This window comes from Strigops habroptila, chromosome 5 (genome assembly GCF_004027225.2).
Source record: "Strigops habroptila isolate Jane chromosome 5, bStrHab1.2.pri, whole genome shotgun sequence".
In the NCBI taxonomy this organism is placed as follows: domain Eukaryota; kingdom Metazoa; phylum Chordata; class Aves; order Psittaciformes; family Psittacidae; genus Strigops; species Strigops habroptila.
The window spans coordinates 60,720,310-60,740,131 of record NC_044281.2 but is presented as its reverse complement, the minus strand read 5'-3'; the positions used below and the strand labels follow the sequence as shown (position 1 = coordinate 60,740,131).

At 48.4% G+C, this 19,822-nt stretch overlaps 2 protein-coding genes and 1 long non-coding RNA gene across 5 annotated transcripts in view; 1 reads left to right on the top strand and 2 right to left on the bottom strand.

Moving 5' to 3' along the window:
• The first annotated feature begins 5,891 nt into the window (after nucleotides 1-5,891).
• Nucleotides 5,892-8,205, top strand: LOC115608383. 2 transcript variants are annotated; one of them, XR_003991523.1, is made up of 3 exons: nucleotides 5,892-6,025; nucleotides 6,961-7,064; nucleotides 7,509-8,205. It is a non-coding gene; the product is annotated as an uncharacterized LOC115608383 (long non-coding RNA). The 2 variants fall into 2 exon arrangements; XR_003991522.1 differs by lacking the exon at nucleotides 5,892-6,025 and having other exon boundaries at nucleotides 6,786-7,064.
• Nucleotides 8,206-8,915: 710 nt separating this feature from the next.
• On the bottom strand, nucleotides 8,916-15,030 carry LOC115608831 (cytochrome P450 2H2-like). Of its 2 annotated transcripts, none has more exons than XM_030488250.1 (9): nucleotides 14,812-15,030; nucleotides 14,317-14,479; nucleotides 13,696-13,845; nucleotides 13,228-13,388; nucleotides 12,659-12,835; nucleotides 11,990-12,131; nucleotides 11,386-11,573; nucleotides 10,254-10,395; nucleotides 8,916-9,553 (listed from the first exon to the last, which is right to left on the bottom strand). In XM_030488250.1, the coding sequence occupies exons 1-9, from the start codon at nucleotides 14,989-14,991 to the stop codon at nucleotides 9,372-9,374; spliced, it is 1,485 nt and encodes a 494-aa protein (XP_030344110.1). In that variant the 5' UTR covers nucleotides 14,992-15,030; the 3' UTR covers nucleotides 8,916-9,371. The 2 variants fall into 2 exon arrangements, with proteins under 2 accessions (XP_030344110.1, XP_030344111.1); XM_030488251.1 differs by having other exon boundaries at nucleotides 9,350-9,482.
• A 3,131-nt stretch (nucleotides 15,031-18,161) lies between these two features.
• LOC115608512 overlaps nucleotides 18,162-19,822 on the bottom strand; it is a 43,422-nt gene continuing 41,761 nt past the window's right edge. Inside the window, exon 9 of the mRNA XM_032919953.1 lies at nucleotides 18,162-18,220. The gene's annotated coding sequence lies outside the window, so the exon portion shown is untranslated. The remainder of the gene's footprint in view (nucleotides 18,221-19,822) is intronic.

The window sequence follows — 19,822 nt, the reverse complement described above, 5'->3', positions numbered from 1 at the left end:
GAGACTCTCTGAATATCCCTCTCTCTATGTGTGTAAACAATTCGGTCAGGGAGGAGTTAATGTGTTTCTAATATTTTCAGCTGTCCTTGAATCAATAGAAGCAGGCACATGTGATTAGTTTGGGGCTCAAAGGTTGCAGGTGCAAGTCCTTGCTATTTTACAAGCTACCACTGAACTTCAGCTCCCAAGCCATAGTTGGAGCTAAGTTAGAAAGCCTTACCCTTTCTAATTTAGGAGCTGTCAGGGTAAGTACATTAAATGGCAGGCTCTGACTACTCAGAGGTATTGCATGGTATAAACAACTCAGGCAAAAGAGTTTGTGTTTCCTCATATTACTTTCTTCAATAGCATGGCATGGCTTCTGTTTCCTCTGGAATATGCCTTCCCTGTTCAGCTGTAAAGAATATATTCTCATGCCATCATTTCCAGTCACTTCAGAAGCACCCCTCCCCACTCCCACACCTGGCCAGGGGCATCTTCCAATAGCTAATACTCAGTTCTGTTTTTCTTCTTCATCATCATCATTATTTTATTTTATTTTATTTTATTTCTCTACAGGAGACAACATCTTTCTCACTGTTTTGCAACACAACTGTAAAGTCAGGAAGTACATTGCATAGGATGAATGTCAACTAACAACTCACCATCATGTTATCTGTAGGAGCTGAGGGATGGGATTCTGGAAGAGAAATTGTTGCTTTTATGGATGAAGTATTGTTTGGGATATACCAGATTTGCCAGTGCCCTGCATTGCATGCCTTGCATCTGCGAGGCACTGACTGCTCTTCCAGGCAAGTCTGTGCAGGCTGCTGCCTCCAGCATCATGGCATAGACAGAGAGAAGACTGTGGTAAAAGCGCATCTTTTCTTAGGGTTTACCATTCCCCTTTGTGCTGTTTTTTCCTTCTGAATCCAGCTTTCTCTGGCATATATATAGAATCATAGAATCATAGAATAGTAAGGGTTGGAAAGGACCTTAAGATCATCTAGTTCCAACTCCCCTGCCATGGGCAGGGGCACTTTGCCCTAAACCACATGGTCCAAGGCTCTGTCCAACCTGCCTTGAACACCGCCAGGGATGAGCATCCACAACCTCCCTGGGCAACCCATTCGAGTGCTTCACCACCCTCACTGTAAAGAACTTCTTCCTTATATGTAATCTAAACTTCCCCTGTTTAAGTTTGAACCCATTACCCTTGTCCTACTACTACAGTTCCCTAAGGAAGAGTCCTTCCCCCAGCATCCTTGTAGACCCCTTCAGATACTGGAAGGCTGCTATGAGGTCTCCCCATGCAGCCTCTCTTCTCCAGGCTGAACAGCCCCAACTCTCTCAGCCTGTCTTCATATGGAAGGTGCTCCAGCCCTCTTATCATCCTTGTGCCCTCCTCTGGACTCGCTCCAACAGCTCCATGTCCTTTTTATGTTGAGGACACCAGAACTTACGCAGTACTCCAAGTGGGGTCTCAGAAGAGCAGAAGTAGAGGGCAGGATCACCTCCTTGACCTGCTGGTCACGCTTCTTTGATGCAGCCCAGATATGGTTGGCTTTCCGGGCTGCAAGCACACACTGCCACTCGATGTTAAGCTTCTCGTCAACCAACACCAGGTCCTTCTCTGCAGGGCTGCTCTGAATCTCTCTCCACCCAACCTGTAGCAGTGCCTGGGATTGTCCCGACCCAGGTGTAGGACCTTACACTTGCTGGTTAAACTTCATAAGGTTGGCATCGGCCCACCTCACAAGCGTGTCAAGGTCCCTCTGGATGGCATCCCTTCCCTCCAGCATATCAACCGAACCACACAGCTTGGTGGTGTCAGCAGACTTGCTGAGGGTGCACTCAATCGCCATGTCCATGTGGCTGACACAGATGTTGAACAGGACCGTCCCAACCATCCCTGAGGGACACCACTCGTTACAGGTTTCCAATTGGACATCGAGCCATTTACCACAACTCTTTGCATGCGGCCATCGAGGCCATTTTTTATCCACCGAGTAGTCCATCTATCAAATTGATGTCTCTCCAATTTAGAGACAAGGATGTCGTGCGGGACAGTGTCAAACACTTTGCACAAGTCCAGGTAGATGACGTCAACTGCTCTGCCCCTGTCCATCAGTTTCCGTGGCTCCATCATAGAAGGCCACCAAATTGGTCAGGGCAGGATTTCCCCTTAGTGAAGCCATGTTGGCTGTCACCAACCACCTCGTTGTTTTCATGTGCCTTAGCATGTTTTCCAGGAGAAACTGTTCCAAGATTTTGCCAGGCACAGAGGTGAGACTGACTGGTCTGTAGTTCCCTTGAGTCTTCCATATTTTCCCTTCTTGAAAATGGGGGTTATATTACCCTTCTTCCAGTCATCGAGAACTTCACCTGACCGCCAGGATTTTTCGAATATGATGGACAGTGGCCTTAGCAACTTGATTCGGCAGCTCCTTCAGGACCGCGGAGGATTTCATCAGGTCCCATGACTTGTGCATGTTCAGGTTCTTAACATGGTCTCGAACCTCATCCTCTCCTACAGAGGGCCTAAGGTCTTCATTTTCACAGTCCCTGCATTTGCTTTCCAAGACTTGGGTTGTGTGGGTCAGAGCATTTGCTGGTGAAGATGGAGGCAAAGAAGTCATTAAGAAACCTCAGCCTTCTCCAAATCCATGGTAGCCAGTTCTCCCAATAGCTTCCGGAGAGGGCCCACATTGTCCGTAGTCTGTCTTTTATTTGCTACGTATGTATAGAATCCTTTCCTCTTATCTTTTACATCCCTTGCCAAACTTAATTCTAACTGGGCCTTAGCTTTCCTAACCTGGTCCCTAGCTTCCCGGGCAATGCTCCTATATTCTTCCCAGGCCGCCTGTCCTCGCTTCCACCTTCTATAAGCTTCTTTTTTCCCTCTAAGTTTCCTCAGCAGCTCCTTATCCAACCATGGAGGTCTCCTGGCCCTCCTGCTGCACTTTCTTCTAGTCGGGATGCAACACTCTTGAACACGTAGCAGGTGATCCTTGAGTATCAACCAGCAGTCTTGGGCCCCCCTGCCCTCTAGGACTGTATCCCATGAAACCTTACTAAGGAGGTTCCTGAAGAGGCAAAGTCTGCTCTCTTGAAGTCCAGGGCAGTGAGCTTGCTGCATGCTCTTCTCACTGTCCTGAGGATCTCAAACTCAACCATCTCATGATCACTAGAGCCAAGGCTGCCCTGGAGTGTCACATTTCCAACCAGTCCCTCCCTGTTGGTGAGCACGGGGTCAAGCGTGGCACCTCTCCTTGTTGGCTCCTCTATTGCTTGAAAGAGGAAGTTGTCTTCCACACAGTCGAGGAACCTCCTGGATTGCTTGTGCCGGGCCATACCGTCCCTCCAACAGATCCAGGATGGTTGAAGTCCCCCATGAGGACAAGGGCCTGGGAGCGTGAGGCTGCTCCTATCTGTCTGTAGAGCGCTTCATCCACAGAGTCCTCTTGATCAGGGGGCCTGTAACAGATCCCCACCATAATGTCCCCCATTGCTGTTTTCCCTTTGATCCTGGCCCACAAACACTCTGTTACCTCATCACCCGTCCCCAGACAGAGTTCCATACTCTCTAGCCTATCACTGACATAGGTAGCAACGCCTCCTCCCTGTCTGCCTGGCCTGTCTTTTCTAAACAGCCTGTAACCTTCCATTCCGACACTGCAGTCATAGGAGCCATCCCACCATGTTTCTGTGATACCAATGACATCATATTCCCGTAGTCTTTGCACACATCTCTAATTCCTCTTGTTTGTTCCCCATACTATGGGCGTTTGTATAGAGGCACCTTAGCCGAGCTCCAAATGCAGCCGACTCAATGGCTGGGGCAGCTGGAACATCCTCTACATCGCTCCAAGCACTATTACAGGTGCTGGCAACTGAGCAGGAGTGTTGGGATGGATCAATGCTGCCCTCCCCCAACACATCTAGTATAAAGCTTTCTTTGACCAGCCTGGCAAGCCTCCTACCAAAACAGCTCTTCCTTTCTTTGTCAGACCAGCTCCACCAGCCTCCAGTAGATCTGGCCTCCCAAATGGAGCCCCGTGTTCTAAATAGCCAACCCCTGACTATGGCTCCACCATTCTAACCATTTATTAACCTGCCAAATCCACCTAGCTTTCTTAAGGTCCTCCCCTTGTCCTGGAGAATTGATGAAAAAACTCTCTGAGCTCCAGAGCCCCTAACCACGTCTCCCAAGGCGCTGTAGTCCTTCTTAATGTTCTCCAGGCTACTGCTATCTATATCTCTAGCACCCACATGGGACCACTAGAAGGCGGGTAATAGTCAGCAGGACTTACTAGACCAGGCAGCCTCTCAGCAGCATCCCTGATCCGAGCCCCTGGCAGGCAACACACCTCCCTCGAGGACTGGATCAGGCCGGCAGATGAGTGCCTCTGTGCCTTTCAAAGTAGAGTCCCCTACTACTATGACCCTCCGCTTTTTCCTGGAGGCACCAGTAGTGATCCTCTTTACTGGTGCATCAGCAGGATGCTCATTAGGTGTGGTGGGTGCTTTCTCATTAGCCCCTTGCAGAACTGTGAAGTGGTTCTGGGTGGGGACATCAGATTTAGGAGGAAGCCCCTTGTCGTTTAATTGTTCTCTTCCTCCTTTTTTTGTTAGTTTTTTCTCGGTGACTAATTCCCAGCTTCCTGGGTTGCTGCCCTCCTTCTTTCCTATATGACCAATGCTGGACGTTTGCGGTCCCTGCACAGTTTGGGCCTGGAGCAAGCAGCCCAGCTTCCTCTCAGCTTCCTTGGCATCTTTTAGCTCTCCAACAGCCTCCCGCAGCTCAGCCACCTGCTGCAGGAGGACTTCCACTAGAGTGCACCGAGTGCAGCCTGTCCATTGTGCACCCTCGCCCTCAAGAGACCAGTCGAGGCACTCTCTACACTCCGAGGTCTGCGCCGCAGCCTCCCCTCTCATCGGCTCTGTCTGGGTGCCTACACTGGCCACACCGGGGCAGAGCTCTCAGAGCGGGCCCTGCGCCTGAGGCGAGTGCTCAGCATCCTGCTCGCCCTGCCTGCGCCAACGGCCGCGCCACGCCCTGATTGCCTGCCCTGGTCGCTCGCGCTCCCTGGGGTGGGTTTTTAACCCACTGAGGGCTGGGTGCCGCCACTCCTGGCGCCGCCCCCTGTGAGTCAGCTGCTCGCGTGAGCTGAGCTGCCGGCTCCTGGGGCAAGTCCTGTCGAGGACTTGAGGCTCCCTTGGGTCGCTCTTGCCGCTCCAAACTGAGGCTCCTGGACGCTGTGCTTCCCCCCGCTCCGGTGTTAAAGGCGTCCTCTCTGGAGATACTCGCCTCGGCAATTTGCGCTTATCTCTTGTATATGCTTTGCATAAGGTTTTTTTTCAGCCTTGAGCCTTTTTTTGAGGAAAAAATACATATTCCTTCCATTCAGTTAGAACCGTTGCTGGTAGGACCAGAGTCTGGGTTTTTGCTTATGACTGGCAAATACAGCCATGACTTCAGAGAACAGCTGGTGCTCCACGTGTTACTGACTGCATGCTGGTTTGGAGTCTTGCGACTGCTCGCTTAGCCTTTCTCCTTGCTTGCTTTGTATGAAACACTTCTTTGTAAATGTTCTATAACCATCTTATTTCTAGACTTCTGCACATACATCTGGAAGCACAACTGCCCAGGCAGATTGTTCTTCTGGGTAAGAGTTTGTGTCATTATTTAATGCAATTGATTACATGGAATGTTTTCCCTCTGAAATCAAATCAAATCTTTCTTCTCCTGTCAGTCCCCAGTGTGCAGTACAGCTGCGCTGGACAACACTGTTTTGATCCAAGGCTGTGGTTTTTTTCCTTGCATCGGCTTTTCTTGATGTTGTATGGTAACCACTCACTCAGCTACTAAGCACGGAGTTAAAAGATCACATTGCATGCATTTGACCTGTCTTTCTTTGTAAGTTAGTATGAGCCCTGTGTGGTTGGAGTAGCTGCAGGGATACCCAGCGTTCTGACCTTGGTCCTTGCAGTCATCTTGGTGGTGGTCTGTGTTACCCAGTGGAAGAACTACAGCTTGAATCAGGTGACTACCCTTCATCTCCTGGGTGCCTTGCTACTTCCAAGCCTAGACCTCCATATCAGAAACCTTATTCAACATCCTCTGCAGCTCTCTGCAAGTTCAGGACCACATCCCTTGGCGTTCAGACTGCCTCTGCTCTATCTGTCAAAGGCTGGACCTCAGCCTAGGAGTTGAAGTTTCATAAAGATAAAAGAGAAACTCATGTGAAAATACTGAAGGGGCACTGCCAAGCGGTCTGTTAACTAGCAGGAAATCAAAAAACAAAACAAAACGAACAAAAAACCCCAACCAAACTATCACCACTGTTTTTCAGCAGATTTCTCTATCACTTCCCACAGGAAATTATTCATTTAGGGATCCTCTCACTCCAAAATGGTGTTACTCAGCTCCAGAAACACTGCCAAGATGTTTTGTAGTATGTTTAGCTTGGTCACCTTTTTCCTTTGTTCCAGGCCATGGGGCAGGTCTTGGTGTTCTGCCTACCTCCCTTGTACTGAGGTAGAGTTAGAAGTCTCTGTAGCATCACACTTCCTTCCTCAGTGGTGAAAAAAATCACCCACATCACCAAAGAGACAGTCAACTTGCTTATAAAGGAAGAATGCCACAAAGCATTCTGGTAGCCAGAAACTGACAGTTCTTCCTAAAAAGGACCCTTTCCTTCCCCCATCACTTTACAGATGTTTTTAACCAGTTCTAGTAATTTCGTGGATCTTTGTTCCCTTACTTTAGAAAGGAAGCTGTAACAGTACTGTATATGCTGCGATTGTACCAAATGAAAGAGTGTTTTGGCATCCAGCTTAGAATATGTTGGATATTATCCCAAATATTCCCTGTGTGGTTATTTACCCCCTGAGTATGTCCTGAGTTCTGGAGCTGTTTAGTAACTGACCATTTTCTCACTGCCCTGTTCTTCTTACGCAGTTGTTTGTGAATTGTAGATAGATGTTGTTTGCCACTGTTTTGTTCATTGCTTCGGATGAATCAACATCCCGATGGGCAGGAAGAACATGAATATGAATCATCCCCTCCCAGACCTCCAAATGTAAGTCATCTCTTAACTGATTTGCAACATAACACACAGACTTCTGAGCAAGTTACTAAATGCAGGACTGGCTTTAAGGATAGCCCTAGACTAAGAAAGAACTCATGGTGATCTCTTTCCCTGTGCTTGCCTGGGGTCCTACACGACTGATGCTTCTGGTTGCATGTCTGTCCATTTGATGCAATCCCAAATAAGAGGCCAGCAATGGTTTGCCGCTGGTTTGGAGCACACAGGCATTGTAGCTGTGTCCTGCAGGGGCAAAAATGGAGGGAGAAGGAGGGAAGAACCTAAGAAGACGTGCGCAAGTATGGTATTTCTTCAAAATACTGCTAAACATTTCCAAAGAGAGGTGGAAATTCCTGCATACTGTATTCTCCGCAGTACTCACAAGGTCTCTGACTACCTTGTGACAATCATCAGACAGAAATTCTATTTTCCCTCTAGGACTTTTATATGACCACAGTGCAGGGGACAACAAATATGTACGTAAATGAAAATCAAGACAGACACTGCAAAGCAGAGATCCAAACACAACCAGAGCCTATGAGGATGAAGAAACACAGAAGAAAGCCACCTGTGGTGGAATCCGTTTATGAAAACCATCCATCCTGTCACTGAAAAAAACCTGCACTGAATAGTGGCTGGGGCGAGAAATAACAGGCACAATCTTTTTCCTGGACACCAGGGGTCACACGGTGGCAGTGAGAATTTTCTCTTTGCGTGTACATGAAATTCTATGGAAAATGGGACAGAGACTTTGGATGGGGGAAGAACTGTTTGAAATGATGCCTCTACGATGTGGAAGCAATATCAGATTCCCCTGGAGCACCCAGCCTCTCTGGGAGAGATGTTTTTGCTGTCCCCCTAAATTAATTCATTTTAATAAAGAACATATAAATCCTTGCAGTGATCCTGATGGTAGAAAAGAGCAGCCAGAGAGTTCGCTGGAGTCCTTATCACTCTGTGCCTGAGCTCCTCGCAACACCCTGCAAAGACAGGGATGCGCTCTTCCTTTGGCAGAAGGAGTCCAGACCATAAGTGAGTTGAAGTGATATGCCCAAGAAAACTGGAATGAGAATGCAACTCCAGCTGCAGAACTTTGCCCCCATGATGGCAGCTTCCCTTAGTTCTCAACTGTTCCGTACCTGCAATGGCCTCTCACTACTCTGTTTTCTCCCTAGTACGTTGGCATTTCAGCTGGGAGGTGGGATGAAAGTGTGATTCAGATAGGAGACACTATCCAGAGAAATTACCTCCTCGGCAGCCCCATCTTGATTCATAGCAGGGTGCTGGGTGGCTACAGTGACAGGCAGAGTTGTGCTGGCAAATGCCTGGGAGAGAGCAGAAGGGGGAGATGGTGGGAGGAGGACAGGGATGAGCCATAGGGAAGGTACTCCTAGCTTGTGGGAAGGCTGGGCCATAGAGTGCCTGAGACATGAGATGAGACTTCAGGAGCAGCCATAGGTCCCATCAAGGGGGTGAAGGCAGCCAGAACTTCAGCCTCTGAGCTAGGGAGAGGAATGCACTCATTCAGGAGGGAGGCTGAAGCTGTATTTTGTCCAGCTGTGGGTAGCAGGATTGGCAGCTCCAAGAACAGCAGATAGAGATACAGGCTGCAGGACCCTCTTCCTATCCCACACTGCGAGTCTTCCTGACTGGTCTTGTGCTGTGACTGGCCAGGGAGTCCTTGCAGGCAGCAGTACTGGGTCCAGCAGATGGAGCAAGCAGGCACCTTGCCCCTGGAGGGGCAGCCCTTCCCACAGGGCACTAGCTACAGGTGCTGCAGACCTACTCTGCAGTGGAGCAGCAGATGTAGGCACTGTCCCAACCCAAAGAAAATAACAGCTCAAATCTTTTTAAACAGATTTTTCTTTATTGGGTTATTAACATAGACACACACATTGGTATCCACCTGCAAAGCATGCTGCTCTCAGGGGGGATCCATGCTGCGGGAGAAGCAGGTCATGGGCAGTCATGAAAGTCATGTTTGTGAGAAAATCAGCTGTTTGGTGCAGTCACTGCACTCAATGAGCTCATGGACAGAGTATCAGTGCAACAGGCTGCAAGGACACCCAGGGGCTCCCTGAGATGTGGTGGAGCAGTTCTAGGAGGCTTTGAAGGTGTTTACTCTGTGCATGTGCCTATGTTTGAGCTGCCTCCCTGGAGGCCTTGGAAAGGTGGGCCAATGCTCCTGCCATTGTTTTAGTAAGGGAGATGTGTCCTGGTTTCAGCTGGGATAGAGTTAATTTTCTACCAGGAGAAGGAGTAGCCAGGTTCAGGACGCTGTGGAGAATGGTTTTGTGCTTTTCAGCGGCGGATAGCACAGAGCTGGTAGACAGGAGGTATGTTGGTTGTCCCACTCAGTGTTGGGATTATGTCAAGTTCCTGGGGGTTGACAGTAGGCTTCAAGGTAAAGTTCTGCAAAATGGTGGTCACAAATAAGAATATCTCCATGCGTGCCAGGCCCTCTCCAGGGCATATTCGCTTCCCTGGAAGTGAAAAGAGCAAATAGCACTCTGCTGAGTAGACCAGAGTTTGTACTAAGCAGATGTGATGCGCAGCTTTATTTACCAGATACAGCCACAGCGGTGAGATGACTGTTAGGATTAACAGTCCTAACTGTTAACTAAAAGGACATTTGCAAGAGAAGAGTTTGTTGAAGAAAGACCCTTGGCAGTTTGATTGGGTGTGTGAAGGAAGAACAGGAGCAGGAGAAGTCTTAAATGTGGAGGGGGCATCAAAGGAGGCAAAATGAGAGAGAAAAGGTGACGTAAAGCATGGGTGAGAAAGCAGAGGGTTGGGGCTATAGGTGGGTTAGCGCTTGCACGCAGCCTGAGAGGTAATTAAGAGCTGCTGGTGAAAAGTAGAGCTACCACAGAGAGACAGGTTGGTTAAGGATGACTTTGGTGGCTGTGTAGGAAGTTGACAGGTATTTTAGGAAGTGTCAATGGGCCCCACTCACATCATTATATTGGCAACTCCTAGTAGGAGGTTTGAGAAGCCCCAAACAAGATGGGAAATGCATCTGAGTTGAAGAGCAGCAGAGAGGAGTTATCTAAAGAGCAGTGAGCCCCAAGGAAGCACCAGTGGGACCATGCTAGGAAGAGGGAGTGTGTGTTTTAAAGACAGGGTGGTTTCCAGAGGAGGAAGTTGACAGAGAGGGGAAGAGAGAGGAAGCTTGTGCTTTACCTGCTGAGAAGGGCATGAAGAACCCGCTCTTCCTAAAGGTGCCATTCGCATTCAAGAAATGTCCAGGGTTGAACTCAGTGGGGTTTGAAAACTCTTTGCTGTCATGGAGAACAGAACTGAGGATGGGAAAAATCGTGGTGCCCTGAGATAGCACAAGAAGAGCAGAACATGAAAGGGAGGCTAGTTGGATCACTTAATCCGACTGCCTGCCAAGTGAAGACTGAGCTTCCCAGCACAGCCCTACCCATGTTTCATTTCCCTCTGGGGACCTTTCCTTTGAGGAGGCAGATTTAGGGAGACCCTGCTAGATGTCACAGCAGGGGCAGTTGGCTTCTCTTCCTGAGCACTCCCTCTCACTTTCACATCATTTATCCTTACTCTGCTCTAGTCATCTGGCGCCACCTTACCTAATTCTTCCTCTTAGTGTTTCACAATATGAACTTGTAGATGCACCATGTTCCTTCTTTTCTGCAAGCTCCCTAAAGCAAAAGCACACAAGGTTGTGGAAATAAAGCACTGTTGCACTCTCCTGACAAATTCCTCCTGCCAGGATCCTTCCTTCCTTCTTTCTGATCATTTGTGGTTTTTTGTGGGGATTGGGAGCAGGGAGAAATAAATAATCCAGCAGTGATGACACAAAAGGTGGAAGCTAAGCAGATCCCTGGGTCCTGCCTTTTGGTTTTACAGAGACAGCTGAAAATCAAAACGTCAACAGCCATGTGTTACTGTTTCTCTGCTGTACACGGTCACCCAGAAGAGCAATGAGCATTGCTGCAGCCAGCCAGGCCAGGCCATAGGTTGCTCTAGCCCTGCCTCTTGTAGTGGCCAGGAGTGACTGCCTCATGAAGTGTGGAAAGAACAGGACAAACGGGTTTCTCTTGTTCCCTTGAATGCCAAGATAGCCTCCAGCACTTTGTGGCTGAGGGGCTTTCTCTGCTCAATAACTACCAACTGCCTTTGCAGTCTCTCCTGGAGGGTGGTGAGCAGTTCCACAGCTTTACTGCCTTTTGTGTCAGGAGTCACTGCTCTGTGTTTTTTGTAAACCCACTGTATTTCTGAAGGGATGTAGAGCTGCAGAGCAAGTGAGCAAAGGTGTTGCGCAGAGCTACTCTTCCAGTCTTTGCCTACTAACCTTTGGAATGACGTACTCTCTGAAGGGTGTGTCTTTAGCCACAGTGTGAGGGAGACCCACGGGGAGGAGGGTGATGAAGCGCTGGATTTCATGGACCACCGCATCTGTGTAGGGCATCTGGGTCCTGTCAGCCACACAAGGTTTTCGTGATCGTCCTATTACCTTGTCGATCTCTTCTTGAACTTTCTCTGTCATGAGAGACACAAACCATAAAATGGGTAAAGAAAACCAAACCTACCTAAAAAGGTTGCCCTATGCTGTCCAAAGATCACAGATGACAGGAGCCTTGATGCTGGGTTTGATGTCAGCTAGAACACAGCTCCACTGCAGCCCATGCAAAAAATGTCTTCCTAGTGACTTGGCTAAACAGGAGTACTGGGAGGTAAAGATGTGGACATAGCCGGGTCCCTGGCTATGAGGAGAGTGTAGCTGATGATGATGCCAGTGCAGCTGAGGGATCTCTAATGACCACCCCAGGAAATGATGGTGCAAGGACTTTGCCCGTTTGGATAAAATATGAGAAAGGAAGGAGAAAAGTTGTGATGTTAGATACATGCCCAGCCCCAGGTGAACAGCTAAAGAGGAAGAGGTCACGGACTGGTACCTTGTATCTTCGGGTGTTTCAGAAGAAGCAGAAGCCCGTATCTTATGGTGGTGCTAGTTGTCTCAGTTCCAGCAATGAACAAGTCAAAGGTGCTGGTTATCAGGTTCTTCATGTGGAAACTGGAATTGGGACAGTCTTTCTCCTAGAGGAAAAGCCTGGATGTTTCTCTGGCTGAGGTAAGAAAAGCGGCCCTTTCTTGTGTCATCCCAGGCCTGCCTTTTCACCTAGAGCTGTTGCATTTCTCTGCTAAGGCGCAGCAGCCATCTGGGGCATTGCAATGCTATCTTTGTGCAGTAAGCTCAACCCCACAGCAGTCTTCTTTCAAGCTGCTGACCAAATGCTACATAGCTGCCTGTTTGCCCTTGCTGTGCCAACTGCTAGTTGGCTAGTTTCTAGTGAAAGAACTGCAAGACCAGACTGCAAATGTCCCTCTGTTTCAGTGAGAGCAGATGAAGGTCTTGCTGTCCAAGCAGCTGCAGGTAGTGGCTGGTGAGCGTGTAGACCCAGAGCTATAAGCTCTAGCACAGGTAGTATCTGAGGTTTGGTGTCTTCCCACAGCACAGCACAGCTGCCTGGGAAGGGGTCATCCCAATGCCTGTGTTAGGAGAGGGAAGGGGCTCAGTGGAGATGTGTTTGGGGCTGAGCTGGGGCTCTATGCTGCCTCCTTACCTCCTGCATTTTGTTGAGGAAGAGGTCGATGAAATCCCGAGGGGAACTGGGATCTAGGGAGGCTTGGTGTATTTTCACCTCCTCTGACGCAAAGGCTTTTAGAGCATCAAATTCTTTGAATATGTTGTTGTGTGGGCCAGGCAAGTAATCCAAAATGTTTGAGAACATCTGGTAGAGCTGGAAGGAAAGGAACAGGAAGGTCCATAGCATGATCATTGCCCTTTTCTTTGATACTAGCAAAAAGCCTAGGAAGGCCACAACCCTTTCAACTGTGCCAAGCAGAAGGGTATGAGGCTGGGCAGCCTGACAGCATGGTAGGGACTTGCTTAGTAGTAGTAGAAACCTCAAAGGTGGAAAAGAAGCATGTTCAGGACTAGGGGGAAGCTGCACTTAGCTGGCAAAGCCAACTCCACTGGTGGGGGTACTTACTGCTCTTGAATGAATTCCCTCTTGTGCAGCAAAACACTGATGGAGTCCTAATTAGAAGACTGAAATGGAACTTCACTGGGAGGAAGGCCTCCTGCTCCCCTGGGAGAATATTGGCACTGTGAAATTGCAACTGAATGTACCTGTCCCCAGTGGGAATTAACCATCTGAAAGATCTTGTTCATGTTGTCCATCAGGGCCAGGAACTTCTTGTCTTTATAGTCATACCGTTTCCCAAAGACGATCGAGCATATGATATTGGAGATAGCACAGCTCAGCATGAAGGTTGGGTCAAAAGGTGTTCCTGTGATTTCAGAAAAGTTACAAACCATAAAAAAAACCCCAAAACTATGGCTATTTATGGCTACTGTGGGCAATCTGAGCTCTGGTTCTTAGAGGAAATATCAGATCACAGTCTTTCAGTGACACAGAAGGGTCCTCCAAAAAGAGCAGTACATGATTATGGAATTATTTACTGCTTTGTAATGTGGCATAGGTGGCGCATAGACCAGACACATGGGAACCTCAATTTTATGCTAAAGAGATGGGCTCCCTTAATACAGTCCTTCTTTTTTTTTGCAAACATAAGCTATATTAAAAATGGACCATACCCTTTGTTTTGTCAATCTCTTCCAGAAAGTAGTCAGTTTCTTCCTGGATTCTCTCTTCGATGCTCCTTTTCCCCATTCCAAAGTTGCGCAGGGCGCTGAGAGCAAACCGCCGGACTTGCAACCACCCCTCATTGTTGCTGAAAACAATCCCTGCAGAGGAAGAAGGAAGAGGGAAGATCTGGCTTGGGCATGCTGTGTGTGAGATGGATAGGCTCATGGTGACAGTGAGTCCTGTCCCTGGGAGAGCATTGGCGTGGTGATATCAGTACTGTAGTTTGGAGAAAATCTCTGGAGGTCCTGTAGCCCAACTGCTTGCTTTTGGCTTTTTCCACCACATACCCAACCTCCTTGGGAACAAGTCATCACTCATATCCACACATAATTTCTCTTGCTGCAGCTGGTGGCTGCTGCTGCTTGCTCTTTCACTGGCCATCACTGGGATCAGTCCAGCTTCATTTCTCTGCTATCCTCATTGGGTCACAGCCCACTCTGCCTTCCCTTCTCCAGGTGGGACCCACCCACTCCCCACAGTCTTCCCTCGTGCATAATACACTCCAGCTCTGCCGAATGCATCCTCAACCCTTCCCTTCTCCTCAGAAGGAGCTTGGTGAGCAAACATACCTAATCCTTTGTTAGCCCTGTCTCCTACTGGCATGTGTCCTCTGCCAGCAAACTCATCCGCACGATCAACCAGGGCTTCTTTCACCACATCATATCCATACAGGACCACCACTGGCTTAGAGCCCAGGTGCACTGTGAACACTGGTCCATACTCTTCACTGAGCTGTCAAAATGCAAGAGAGAATGAGCAGATAGGGAGGAGGAGTTGAAAAGTGGCCTTGCTGCCGCATCCCACTGCAGGTAGTACAGCCTTACAGACCAGCAGTGTCAAGATTCGGTCCTGTCATGATAAATCTGAGTGTGGAGAGGGTTCCCAGCTATCAGGCCCTGAACAACAATGGCAACAGCAGTGAGGGCAGCAGCTAGGATCTCAATGACTTTTCTGCTCCTCTGGGCTTGCCACGCATCAAGCTAGAGCCACATGTTGTCCCCATGCACAGGTCGCACACATTTCTCAACCATAAAATAAAGCAAGAGAGCAGAAAGTAGTTTTACCTTCTGGAGGGCTTTAGCCAAGTTCTTTGGTTTCACCTGCAGCACGTTACCTAGGATGGGAAGGGGAGTCGGTCCTGGAGGCATCTTCCCCTTTCCATAATTCCGTCTCCATGCTGCGACGGAAAGCAGGCAAGCAATGCAAACTAGAAGGACAACAGTGGCTGCTCCCAGGAGCTCCATTTGCTTCTGCAGCTTGGGAGTGAGTGACTGACTGCTGGAGCCCAAATTTATATACTGAAGGGCTATGTTAGCTCAATAGCAGGTTTTTGATTACATGGCTTAGTCAACATTACTAGTCAATCATTTGTTAGACTGCCCTGTGTTATGAAACTAGGATTTCTCTTGGTGTTAGTTGGTCATTGAAGACACACCTTATCTCAAATAACTGCAGCAGCCAAGAGTGGTTAAGAAACTTATAATGTGCTGATAAAACTTGGTTTGTTTCATCTAAATTTTATCATTAGACATCACGCTAGGGGTGCACTTTTCTACTGAGGCGCTCCCAGCAATTCACGGTCCAAGAACATCTTCCAAGTTCTTCAATGCCATTTGGATTTTCTATTCTTTGATATTGATTGTACAAGCTCTCAGTGGGGTCAGCCATCCTTGCTTGTTCCTGAATTCTTCCTGACATTATCAGTGGAGTTTGTGCTTCATGCAGTATGCCCAAGAACATACTGACATGTTCTCAGTGCACAGCAATTGCCTCGGTCTCTCTCCCTAGGGGGGTTGTCTGGCCTCACAAGAGATATCCATCTAGCAAGGGCAGAAAGGCCTCCAAACATCACAACAGACAAGAAAGGATTTGCTGAGAGAGATAACATAAAGGCATAAGAAAAGGGGACTAGACCTCTTCAAGGTCTCCTAGAGGAGAGAAAGAGTGAGATAAGCAGGTAGAGAAAAGATAAATCAACAACTTGAGAGCATCTCTAGGGAATGGTTTCCCAAGCTGAGACAGAGCTGCACATGTGAGAGGCTGGGTATAGGTTAATGCAACCTGGCAACTAGCCCTTGCACTTGCAATGGCCAAAGAAGCTCACCCAACCTACTGCTGGAAGCTGGCCTCCACAAGTTCCTGTTTTGTTGATGTCTTGACTCCGGTATGAGGAACTGCTCCCCTGGAAGGGCCAGAGGTGTTCTGGGAGGCTAAAGAGCATGTCTGGTATGTTGCAAGGACTTCAAAAAGAGTTGGGGGCTTCCTGACCAAGATTGCTCCAGGGGCAGTGTACCTGCAAAGTCACAACAGCAGTGGCAATGGCAGGTAGAAAGGACCCTTAGGGCTGCGGCACTGGCTGTGCTCAGTTTGCTCAGTCTGGCTGTAACCCTCTGTGCCTCCTGAGCTGTGACACTTTTGCAGGCAGACAGATCTTATCCAACTGAGCTGGTGTTGTGAGGACCTGGGATGAGGGACGCGGTGTGAATTAGGGAGGGGCCTAGTGTGCTGGATTTGCTGTGCAGCAGTGTGTTAATGTGAGTTTCCCTTTCGCTCAGAGATGCTAGTGAAAGTCTCCATCCAATGCCAGGTTGGATGGGACTTTGAGCAACCTGGTCTAGTGGAAGGTGCCCCTGCCAGTGGCATGGGGGTTGGAACCAGATGATCTTTAAGGTCCCTTCCAACCCAAAACATTCTATGATTCTACGATCCCCTGTGAAAGTTTCTGTAGCTTCTATACGTCATCCTTGTTCATCCTTATGTCATCATTAAGTCATCCTTGTTCTCTTGCACAGGCACAATAATTTGCTAGTTGGTCTTTTAAAATCTCATTTCACTCCTTAAAGACCCATATTTGATACTTCAGTGGAAAAACTGAATTGCCAACAAGTCTGGACTAGTTGTTGGGCTGGTCTAAACTACTGCATCAGCTCAGATGTTGCCAGAGCAGTTCATGGAAGTTCATGTAGCTCTACGGCCTTTGATCTGATGAAGGTGGAGTTCATGGGAGTTTGCACTGCTATATGAGGTACCTCTGCTGCTAGAGTTCACAACCTTACCACCTTCTCTCTAAAGTTCCCTCTTCCCTGGGGACAAGGGGTCACTTCTCAGTTCTGTCTCACAGTTTGCAACATACTGCAACAAAAGCCCTGGAACAAGGAATACTTTCAAGATTTCTCATTTTTGTCAGGATAAAATCATTATATTCCAAATATTCCCACCACCCTGCAGACACTGTTGCACTTACAAGGAGAGGGAAACCCGTAAAACTAGTCACTCAGATCTTTCACTGTGGGAAACCATGGACCTTTTCATGTCACGGTAGTGCCCAAGGGTTTTCTCAAATACTCACTTCTGTTTGCAGATACTAAGAGTAGGCAGGGCTGGTCTGTCCTCTCCATCCATGTGATAGTCCAGGAAGGCAAGGTTGAAATCCTCTCCTCTCCATCTTCCCCAGGAACTTTTAAGTTCATTGGAAGCACGTATTAAGGATGTTCGAAGAAAAGGCTACCAGTGTTGTAGCTCCGCCTCTTTTTTTTAATATAAAATAAAGCACAGGCTTGAGAAAAATCTGTCATCACTGTGTAGAATCTCCTGCAGGCTTGCTGCCTGTGCCTTCTCATTTTGGACCTCAGTTCAGAAGGTGGCACTGCGAGATGCCACTTCTGCCAGCACCCTTGCCCCTGGGATGCTTGGTGCAGATATCCCTGTTGTCTGCAAATGCTGCTCAGCTTCTGTGGAGGATTGTTTTGGCTGAGCCACCCCTCCATGCACTGCCATTTTGTACCATGTGTGGGTACTGCCCGTACCATGTATGGGCCAGACACACAGTGATCTCGGAGGTAGTCCTTCAACACACAGGGCATTTTTTATTCCTTTTCCCAACACTTCTTGGTGGTGGTGTTCAATACCTAGTTTTCTTCCAATAGGTTTCTAGAGCCAGGGCAACTCCTACACTGCCACTATGCCTGCCCAGTCTCCCAGGCTCAAAATCATTAGGAGGAGATGATTTTCCTGGTGGACATCCCAGGACAATTTTAGCTTGCCGGAGTCATGATCAGCTTAAGACTAGTGGCCTACAGAGATGTTTGCCTCACCTACCTTCATCCTCTGCATGTCCTGTTTGCGGTGGTCTTGGGTGCTAGCTAAATTGGTGCTTACAGCTGGGCCATTGTAATGTGTGGGAACTATCAAATAGATGAGGAAGAGATTGGAGACACCTACCTGTTTCCTCTCAGCCAGGTTGCTTTCCACTTCCTATAACAACTTCCAAACAATTTCCGTGAATTTCAGGTTCATTTCACTTGCCTCCCATCTCTACATCATCCAACATGGCTTCCAAGTGTGTGTGTGTAGAAATTAGGAAAGGGTGCTTACTTCAGACTGTTCTCAGCACACATACTGCTTGGTGGCTCTACAGCACTCCCAGCGTTGATTCACACAGAGTTATTCTTTAAGTATGTGTAGATGTTTTTCCTGTCAGCATAAGCAAAGTATTGGTGGGTTAAAGTGTAATGAAAACTCTCTCTGTATAGCTCCAAAGTACTTTCTTTATTTGTTATTATTTATGCAATTATCAACAGGTATTGCAGTCATTTGAAGCATTCAGCAGTCACACAGTAGCTCTGAGATGAGGCAGGGTGAGTTGGCACAATGCTTAGCTTCTACAGAGATGAAGCCTCCCTCCCTGACAAAGTCCAAATGTTTTCCCTAGGTGCCTCTCCACCGTGGCTGGCCAATGCCCTACAGGTGGAGCATTTGGTTCATGAGCGGTGCTCAAACAGCAGCCATGCAGGCAGTCTGTTGAGATCCATTTGTATCAATCTCTGCTGTGCAGAGCAGCTGAAAAGGTCTTGTTCTTTGTGGAACAACCCTTCCGGTTGGTGCGTGAAACAAGCAGTGTTCAGTGTAGGCACAGTGATATTCTTCACCCAGATGGGATCATGGCATCCTCTACAGCTGTAGAGGAAAGATGGGCTGTGGGCTAAGGTGGAAGAGCAGAGGAAACGCTTCCCTTGGACTCAGCTACTATCCATGCCTGCTGATGAGGGCTGGCTGGAGAGGCAACCATGCTGCCTGCTGCACGGTACTGTACAGACATCCAGGAGCAGGAGGCTCTACTGAGAGCAGAAGCGTGGGTGGATACCAATGGAAGTACATTATCAAGGGTCAAGATTAGAAATCCTACTCATCTAACCCGCACACTGTGCTGGGATGTGTGTGATGATCTAGCCCCAAAGGAATAAGCAGATTACAAAAGAACATGATGGCACAGGCTAGGCCAGTGCTCCTGCTGCAAAAAGTAGGCCACAAGAAAGCATGCACAAACTATGTGTGCATCACCTCTACAACAGTGTAAAGACATGCACACCTCCATTGTATGAATGCAGAGACATCTGTATGGAAGATGGACAATAAGGCTTTTACTTCGTGTGGTTGCTGTAGCCTGATGTGTGGCATGGGAGAAGGCTCTACCTGAGGCACATTGCAGTTACAGCAGGAAATGGCTGTTGGCAGGCAGGGCTTTCTCTGGGATCACAGAGACCCCATTACCTGTGTTTCAGGCCCATCAGGGTCTCTTCTGTCAGCTCGTGGGGTTCCCATAAAGCAGATGGTCCTGCCACCTTGCAGCCAGGCCTGGAAGAGTCTTGCTGCTATCCTCACACAACCACACTGCAAATGGGGCTGCAGTCCACAGCCAGGAGTGCTTAAGGGGAACCACCTCCTTTTAGGTGTGCAAAGTCCCCTGAGCATCACAGTTTTCCACAGATTTTGTGTGGAGGGCTGTTTCTGTGTTTATATGTCAGCACCCTGTGTCTGGCATTTGAAGCAGTGGCACCTTTAAAAGAGCAAAAGAGCATTGTCATTCAGCTTCTTGCCCTCCTGCCATTTAATGAGCAATTAGAGAGGCAGCAGGCTACACAGGGGCAAGCAGGCAGATCTCCTGGATGGACCAGTGGTGGGAAGAACTCAGGGTCAGAAAAAAGGGTTTGAAGACTCTCCTGGGGCTCTACAGTAAATTGCGTAGATGAGCTCCTCTTAGCTTAGTGATACGAATACAGACACATCTCCTGACAT

What these genes read in the sequence shown, in the direction of transcription:
- LOC115608831 (XM_030488250.1), bottom strand. Translation starts at nt 14,991, where the DNA reads ATGGAGCTCCTGGGAGCAGCCACTGTTGTCCTTCTAGTTTGCATTGCT. An exon ending in AGAGATTGACAAAACAAAGG is followed by an intron (nt 13,389 to 13,695) that starts GTATGGTCCATT and finishes CTGAAATCACAG; the next exon opens with GAACACCTTTTGACCCAACC. An exon ending in GAGAGTACGTCATTCCAAAG is followed by an intron (nt 10,396 to 11,385) that starts GTTAGTAGGCAA and finishes GTGCTATCTCAG; the next exon opens with GGCACCACGATTTTTCCCAT.